Below are 8801 nucleotides of genomic sequence, written 5' to 3' on the forward strand. Positions count from 1 at the left end.
CAGCTTGTTTTTTTTTTGTTGTCTGACTGTATAGCAAAGGCAGGGGGTCATTTAGAGAATTCCTTCACAATGCCGAGGTAAATAATATTGCATGGGAACAAGGCATTTCAAAAACGTGAGCCAGTGCCTCACATGTTGTTCCATCACAGTTTGTGCCAAGAAACGTGGCTTTGTACACAGAAAAGCCTTTTTAATTGCACCATCTATTAACTGAGCTTTTTTTTGTCTGTTTATTCCTAATTATTAAATTAAAAGGAGATAGAAATCAGATCTCACTGCAAGGCAGTCACCTACACTAGCAGTGTAATAGTGTGTCAGGGAGCAGACTAGAAGACGAAGCAGTGAGTAATGAGCAAAATGTGGAAATAGATTTGTTTTTGGTTTTACAAAGTAAGTTTTTCTCAAAGACATTACTCTATGAATAAAACTTACTAGCCCCCAGCATTTAGCAAAATAGAATGAAGATGCAGGACTTTTGTCAGTAAGATCTATTCTTTGTTTTATATTTTCTGTAGTGACTTGACATTTTGAAGCACGAATGCACCTACAGTCCATCACATGAACACAACTGGCATTAATGTGATGTTGTATCAACACGTGTCTGACAGGGGTTTATGTTGTTGTCATTTTGGCCTTTTTGAGTTGTTATTTTTTTGGACTTTTGGTCATTTCTGCGTTGTGTTTGTCCCTTGCATAGAGCAGCCTAAAATTCCATAACTGTATCAGATAGTCTCTGATCTCATAAGATCACCAATACAGACACATCACTGGTTAAAGAGGTTACGAAACATGCAAATTTTTCTTGCCTCTGCTTTGGATTCTTATTGGCTTTGGCACTCCATTGTCTGGTTTGTGTTAGAAGTTATGGGAGTGTCCTGTTTTCCTTTCATAACCAGAGCTGTAATAAATAGGTGTCTTGGACTCGACAACAAACATTCCATTTTTGAATCCAGAGAGCCTGACAGTGTGCCATGATGTAAGTACAGTTTTGTTTTTCAGATGGTCTTTGAAAAGAAAAAAATTCAGTTGAGATTTATTAACTGAACAAACAAGCTTGTTCGTTCATGCTTAGTGACAACACTCTGCACGTGTGTCTCAGGCTTCATCTTGCAGGTCTGGTCGGACTTCTGCTGGTTCTAACAGCTGAGGCCAAAGTTGGGTAAGAAACCTGAATTTAAACTCAACTTCTTTACTCAGTGCCTGGCACAGGTAGTTATATACCTTCCAATATCTGCATTAGGCTGTTTAAAAAATAATTTAAAAAATCCCCTCTCTCTCTCTCTCTCTCTCTCTAATTTCACAGAAACTCCTCTCTGTTAGAGATCTGTTCTGAGACTGAGCAGTGCCTGCTGTATGATCCAATTTGTAAGGACAACTACGAAGTGAGTGCATCTGAGCAAGAGAGAAACCTTTTCTACATTTCTTGTGCACAAACTTGAAAGAAGCCCACTCCAGCATGTTGGTTCATGTCTTTCAGGTGCGTCACTACGAGTCTGTGAAATGGGTTTCAACTACCGTAAAACACCGCTTCATGGATATGGCAATGGTGAAAGCATTCAGAAAACTGTTTAACTACATACAGGGTGAAAATGAAGCAGGTGCGTATGTGTGTGTATTTAAAAAAAAAAAAAAAAAAACGTAATAAACATATACATTGTAAGCATGAACAAACAGAAATTTTGAAAAACATGCTGCATATACAGCAGCTGCACATTATAAAAACAACTAAAGGTGCCAATAAAAATTGTTAACAGAAACTATTGGCACAACAGTTTGTGACTTCTTCCATTTGCAGAGTAAAACTTTTTAAAATCTGTTTCCCAACCTCTGTTCAACATGGGGTCTGGTTAGATTTAAAATGTGTTTTGATCCAAGATGACAATAACTGGATTTAGTTGTGATCAGAGAGCAAAGATAGTTTAGCAGAATTTTTAGGTAATAATGATTGTCATGCATTTCCTGTTTGTAACATTTCAATAAATAATATGTACTCTCTTAATGCTTGCTTTCAGGAATGAAAATTGAAATGACTACTCCTGTTCTTGTGAAAATTCCTGACAAGAAGATATTCTTTGAAGAGACTGACTACACAATGAGTTTTCTGCTGCCAGCCGAGCATCAGATGAATCCTCCCAGTCCCACTGATGAAAACGTAAGTTTTTCTAACACAAAAATGTCAGGAAAAACAAAAAAACACATTTAATTTACACCTTCAGTTTGGTCATAATTGCTATAAACTTGTTTGACTTTATTCTTAGCAGTCTACCTAAAGCTCTGATTGATGATGAGACTTTGCTTTAATGCAGGTGTACATCCACGATACCCCAGATATGAAAGTGTACGTGTTGAGCTACGGTGGCTGGATGATGAGCTGGATTGACCAAATGAAGGCAAAGAAACTGGGTGAAATGCTTGACTCAAATAAAGCGAAATACAAAAAAGGATTCCATTATGGTGTTGGGTATAACAGGTAAGCTAATTCCCATTAATTAAAGAAAATTTCAAATGAAAGCTCCTGAAAAAAAAAAGAAGCCCAAATATAATGATTTTTTTCCCCCTGTGTGTGTGTGTGTGTGTGTGTGAATGTCTCTTGCAGTCCAATGAAGCTGCTCAACAGGCACAACGAGGTGTGGATGGTTGTGGAGGATGAGCATGTGTGCTAACTGGAAAAATCTCCTTCCTCTGTGCAACGATGGCGTACTGCAGGCGGTGCATATGGAGACGTTTTGCAGCTGAGCATTGCTTCTAGTCATGTGCCATATAAATAACCTGTCGGTGAGAGCACAGATCAAAAAATGTGTAAAAGTTAAATAAACTGCTACTTGTGATAATGGTTTTGTATTAGCCTGTACCTTTCTTTGATATTCAATAAAGTTTCCACTTTGCAGTCATTCTCTTGGTTGTTTAGAATCAATCAACCTTCATGGGTCTATTCTAAAGCAGGTGGTTTATCAACCCAGGACAAACCAATGGCAGACCAAGTTAGCACAGTTTTATTCAATGCCACCAGATGGCGCTGCAAAGTTCAACAAGACCATTGCTCCCTGGATAACACACATAGAGTCATATAATGAATACTTTGCATTTCATAAGGATCTAACCTCTGCATAAAAGGAACATTGTTAAGTGTGTGAAGCTATACATGCTGGTTAGGACAGCAAAAAGACCTTTTTATTTCTGAATGTCATAATCCATTTACAAGCTAATGTCATTGTGTCATAACCGTACACCCTTGAACTGCCCTGCGGCGTTGACGTAACTGTGCGCTTCACCAAAGCAGCCTGTGTCATTTCAGGTGTTCAGCGGCATCTTATCACCACAAGCACTGGCTGCAAATGTGTTGTAATATAATCACAGTCTGTGGGTTCCTTGATGGGCTAATCTTGTGTTATACTGAATATTTCCGTTTGTCCTTTTCTGGAATGCATTACTGAGGTGGATCTTTGTTTATTTGACTTTTTAACATTTTATTCTTTGGCTTCAGAACGACCAATTGGAGTTGACTTTTTTGATAAACTCAGTGGTAGAAGTTACGTACATTGCTTTTGACTTTTACTTCACTACATTGCAAAAACAGCAGTGTACTATTACATGACAGTTTTGCAACATTTTACATTTAAAAACAGTCATCAGTTTAAAAAAATATCAAACATTGCTACAGAACAAATCAGTACCTCCCAAACCTTTCGGCCTGCGACCTCACTAAAAATAAGAGTTTAACTGAGGGCCTGTGTCACCTGTTTTAAATATATGAACAGCTTTAAAATGAAGACTGATTAAATGGTTATATGGTTTCATGAAAATAACTGCCAAAGGTATAGAGAAGCAACATTATCTGATATCTCATTTAAAAGAAGAGATTAGAAAGTTGATTGCATGCATTCATGTAGGTAAACCTTTTTCTTATTTCCTTGACAACCAATGCACTAAACTATCAAAATATAAGTAAAGGGATTACAACAAGCTCCACCTCAGTCAGCAACAGGAAAATTCCACATGCACATTGCTCCTCTGGCATGGACAATCTCTTATAATTATAAATCACACACAGAGGCCAATTTGAGTTCTTCAAAGTACTGCATTTAACACTGTGAGTACATTTTGCTGCTAATTTTATTAAATTTGTATTTTCAATCAAGGTGAAGATTTGTCTTTAAAAGTATTTTTGCACTGTTTCATAAAAAAATAAAAACTTCGGTAAAGAATTTTCCCACCGTTCCATAAAAGACTTAAAAACACAATAATTAGAATTAACACAAAATCTGACTGTGTGTAGTTTTAACAGTGACTAACTCTTCAGTTGACTCTTATCTTATCAGCTGGGCTTCAAGGAGGGCTCAGTGATACTGACGTGACTTCACTACAGTAAGATTCCAGCAGGTGGCTATCTGACTGTCTCCCATGGAGGGGCTGGTTGGTTCGCTGGCTTCCCTGCTGACAGACTGACTGGGTAGGAGTGCCAGTCAGGAGAGGTTTTATGACACTCACTGCAGATCAAAGTCCACTTGTGGGCCTCAGACAACCATCAGTGCACTGTTTTGCCTGCCTGCCCGTCAGCCTTTCTCTGGCTCTCATGCGCTGTCTGTCTGGTCTCCTGATCTCTGCGACAATGAAGATCAGGCTGGAATGACTGTGGAGCCCATACCACACCAACCAAAATGGACCTACCTGGTTATCACCCACAGCAGTCCCAGCCGCTTGTCCACCAACCTGTTAACTATCCGGAGGATCTGTTAACTATGGAGGGATCATCAACATGTGAGTACTACATAGAAGTGCACCATGCTAGATTAAGCCCTTTAGGTAAGTATCAGAAGATACTCATACTGAATGATACAGTCTCATAATGGCATTTGTGATTTAATGGTTGCATTTTGAAATTTGGACTTGGCTGTATACAAATATATATTATGTAGTGGTGCAATAAGCAGACAATCAGACAATAATCACCTCCATTTGAAAATATTTACAATAATAAAAGTTGTAAAGTGGGTCTCCATTGTGCCACAGTTTTTCATTCGGGAGACTGGTTCTGGAAATTACATAAGGGTCATACCTGTGATCATAGTCAAGCAAATCAAGCTCAGTGATAAGGTGCCTGCTGCAACAGAGGGATGGCCCTGCTTGCTGCTTTCTCAACAGCTGAGCAATAAACCTCATTGGATGGCACATTTACATGTCGGCAATACAGCACTCGAGTCTCTCCAACCACCCAGGCTTTTACATGATTTCAGCTCCACTCTGACTGTGGGTTATCATTTGTCTTTGTGGCCGACTTGAAATAGTTCTTACTGTTACAAACCTACTGTTGCCTCGCAGCAAGGAGGTTGCTGTTCACGTCGCGGTGGAGTTTGCATGTTCTCCCCCTGCAGCGTGGGTTCTCTCCGGGTTCTCCGGCTTCCTCCCACACAGTCCAAAAACATGTTGAGGTTAATTGGTGATTCTAAATTGTCCCCAGGTGTGAATGTGAGTGTGCTTGGTTGTCTGTCTCTAAGTGTGGCCCTGCGATAGACTGATGACCTATCCACGGTGTCCCCTGCCTTCGCCCTAAGTCAGCTGGGATAGGCTCCAGCCCCCCCGCAACCCTAGTGAGGATTAAGCGGTGTATAGATAATGGATGGATGGATGGTACAAACCTGGAATGTGGTGTGTACCATTGTTTGCAACGCTGCCAAATGCGCTTATCCATCCCAACACAAAAGTGCACAGTATTTGAAACCAAAAGTCCACTCGCTTTCACATGTATGTTGGCACATCAGCATAGAAATCTCTGTTGAACATGCAGCATGTCTTATCTCTACTTGTTGGGCACCTTCAGGAGCTGATGTTTGTGTCATGATGTAAATGTGACATTCGATGTTTCTTTAATGTCACTGGTGTCATTCTCCAGCTCAGGACCAAAACACAGAGGCGGACAGTAGACCAGAGTCAGATGAGAGCTGCCCTGTCTGTGGAGACAAAGTGTCAGGATACCACTATGGACTGCTCACCTGTGAGAGCTGCAAGGTGAGCAATGAGGCTGGGACAGTTCATGCAGAAGAAGGATTCTATAACGGCACCACAAGTCACTTTCTCTTTGCAGTATGAACCAAAGAGCCACCGTTTGTTACTGTAATGTCACTGTATGTATGTTATGTCACTGTAATGATGTATTTTACATTGTCGGCTATTATAATGCTTGTTGTTCTGCAATGAATGAACAAGCAGGCTTACAATCTCTCTCTTTCTCTTTGCAGGGCTTCTTTAAACGCTCAGTGCAGAATAACAAGCATTACACCTGTTCAGAACAACAAAGCTGCCCCATGAACCTTTCCCAGAGGAAGCGTTGCCCATCGTGTCGCTTCCAGAAATGCTTGGCGGTAGGCATGAAAAGAGAAGGTACAAAGATTGCGGTCACATCCTCCACTGAAACATACACCCATATGTTTCTATCTTTGTTCTTCTATTCTGCTCCATTGCACCATGCTTTGTGTCCCATTGACATGCATGTTCTTTTCTCTCGTATGACTTATCTAAGAAGTCATAAACCAGCGCTGTAATAACCCAGATTGCTTATGAGAATTATGATGTGGATCTAACGTGAGCCCTCAAAATGTATGGGGGAATGTTATCGCTTTTATAGAACAAATTACCCTGGCAATGTTTGAAATCTTGTTGTAAAATCTTTTAAAAAATTGTTTTATGTTCTGTTATCAGCTGTAAGAGCAGATCGCATGAGAGGTGGCAGGAATAAATTTGGCCCTCTGTACCGGCGGGACAGGCAGATGAAACAGCAAAAGGTTTATCACCAGCCAAATACTGCTCCCTACAGGATTAAGATGGAAACTACACAAACACATTGCCCCCAAGCACCAAATGACCCTCACCTACTAAGCAGTCACACAAGTGATCCATCGTCTTCTGATGCTTTTCATCAATCCCACATATGCCCCTCAGGCATGGGGCAGTCAGGTGAACTCCTGCCTCTGGATTGCACCATGAACACGGACAGAGTGCTCACTCCTTCATCCTTGCCTTACCCTGGACTGTACCACTGCACGTTCCCCGGATACCCCCAAGATAAAGGAGAAATGCCTTTCAGCTGCAGCCCATCTCCCACAAACCATCCAGTGCATTCAATCCTAAATAGTTCATTCACACCGAGAAGCGCGTCAGCATCGTCCCACTGCTCAACATCAAGCTCAACCACCCTGTTCTCCCAGGCCCTTACCCCGACCCAAACCATCCCTCCTTCGGCTTCTCATACACTCGACTTCCTAAGCCAGCTCCTGGAGGGAGAGCCGGACGAGGCCCAGCTGTGTGCCAAAGTCTTGGCCATTCTGCAGAAAGAACAGGCCAGTCGAGGAAAACACGATCGTCTAAATACATTCACTATCATGTGCAAAATGGCAGACCAGACTCTGTTTGGGCTTGTGGAGTGGGCCAGGAATAGTGCACTCTTTAAGGAGCTCAAGGTGATGAATCATGAAATGATGGGACAAAGTGTAATATATAACATTTTGCAGCACTAGAAATTACTCTTTGCAATGTATTGGTGCTTACTGGAGGTGAATGGTCGTAACCCCTAATTTGTAACTACATCAGGTCAACTGTTTACACTTCCAACAGGTGGAGGACCAGATGGTGCTGCTGCAGAGCTGTTGGAGTGAGCTGTTGGTCTTGGATCACCTCTGTAGACAAGTGGCCTTCGGCAAAGAGGGCTGCATATATCTGGTCACAGGACAGCAGGTAGAGTATAACACTGCAAAATACTGCATTCTGAAGCTCACAAGATTGCAAATGTCTTTGGATTGCAGCCACACATATAAAGTTAATTATGATCACCAACCTTGTCTCATTCTGATGCAGATTGAGGTGTCAACCATTAGCTCCCAGGCAGGAGTGACTCTAAGTAGCCTGGTATCAAGGACCCAGGACCTAGTGTCCAAACTTAAGGCACTCCAGTTTGACAGACATGAGTTTGTCTGTCTCAAATACCTGGTGCTATTCAACCCTGGTGAATATTTTTTTTAACTATTTTTTTAAAGAGTTATAGTGAGAAGACTCTTTATGGAAGCCTTTTCATCACCATTTTTCTCTTCATACTAATGTCACACATACAGCTTATGTTAGCATTGAATGTCTATGCATTTGTTGTGTTTTCTTTTGTTTCTTTTACTGCTCTAGATGTGAAGTCCGTGCAGGGCCGCAGGCAGGTGGAGCAGACACAAGAGAGGGTCAACAGGGCCCTGATGGAGCACACCCAGCGAAGTCATCCTGGACACTCAGACAAGTTTGGCCAGCTACTTCTCCGGCTGCCTGAAGTACGCAGTATTAGTCTGCAGGTTGAGGACTATTTGTACCAGCGGCATCTTCTTGGAGACTTGCCCTGCAACTCTCTACTTACGGAGATGCTGCACACCAAACACAACTAAGGAAATGTTGCCATACCTTTAAGCATCAGTGATACTAGCAGCCTGAATGTGCACCTTCTCTGCTGCCTTTTAGATCCAACTCTCCCATTCACTTTTGATGATTGTTGCAAATAACAGTTCTTACAGCTGCAGAAGTGAAGGGGAAGATATGTGATCCAGGATCATCACCAAAGGGAAATATTTGCGTTCCTTGTGCCATGCTTTGGCCAAGTTTCCATCATCAACAGTATTAAGCCAAACATCCCAGTAATTTTTCTGTCAGTATTGTTGTGAGAATTTAGATCCAAGCACTACCGTGATGTTTTTAGTAATCAGGAAGAGCTTCACTGTTTCAAGACAAAGGAAAATGCATTGAATTGAATAAAGGAATTTGTTTTTGCATATGTC

General features: G+C 41.4%; 2 protein-coding genes across 2 annotated transcripts; both read left to right on the forward strand.

The window, feature by feature from the left end:
- Positions 1-873: 873 nt before the first annotated feature.
- soul5 (heme-binding protein soul5) lies at positions 874-2891 on the forward strand. Its single transcript, XM_008299650.1, has 7 exons — positions 874-976; positions 1100-1159; positions 1304-1382; positions 1478-1598; positions 2013-2152; positions 2307-2470; positions 2597-2891. Exons 1-7 carry the CDS (start codon positions 972-974, stop codon positions 2661-2663), a joined length of 636 nt encoding a protein of 211 aa, XP_008297872.1. The 5' UTR covers positions 874-971; the 3' UTR covers positions 2664-2891.
- A 1767-nt stretch (positions 2892-4658) lies between these two features.
- On the forward strand, positions 4659-8797 carry nr5a5 (nuclear receptor subfamily 5, group A, member 5). Its single transcript, XM_008299651.1, has 7 exons — positions 4659-4758; positions 5891-6006; positions 6237-6378; positions 6697-7454; positions 7609-7728; positions 7849-7996; positions 8167-8797. Exons 1-7 carry the CDS (start codon positions 4659-4661, stop codon positions 8412-8414), a joined length of 1632 nt encoding a protein of 543 aa, XP_008297873.1. The 3' UTR covers positions 8415-8797.
- Positions 8798-8801: the final 4 nt, after the last annotated feature.

The sequence above is a fragment of the Stegastes partitus genome, unplaced genomic scaffold (genome assembly GCF_000690725.1).
Source record: "Stegastes partitus isolate 25-593 unplaced genomic scaffold, Stegastes_partitus-1.0.2 Scaffold1443, whole genome shotgun sequence".
In the NCBI taxonomy this organism is placed as follows: Eukaryota; Metazoa; Chordata; class Actinopteri; family Pomacentridae; genus Stegastes; species Stegastes partitus.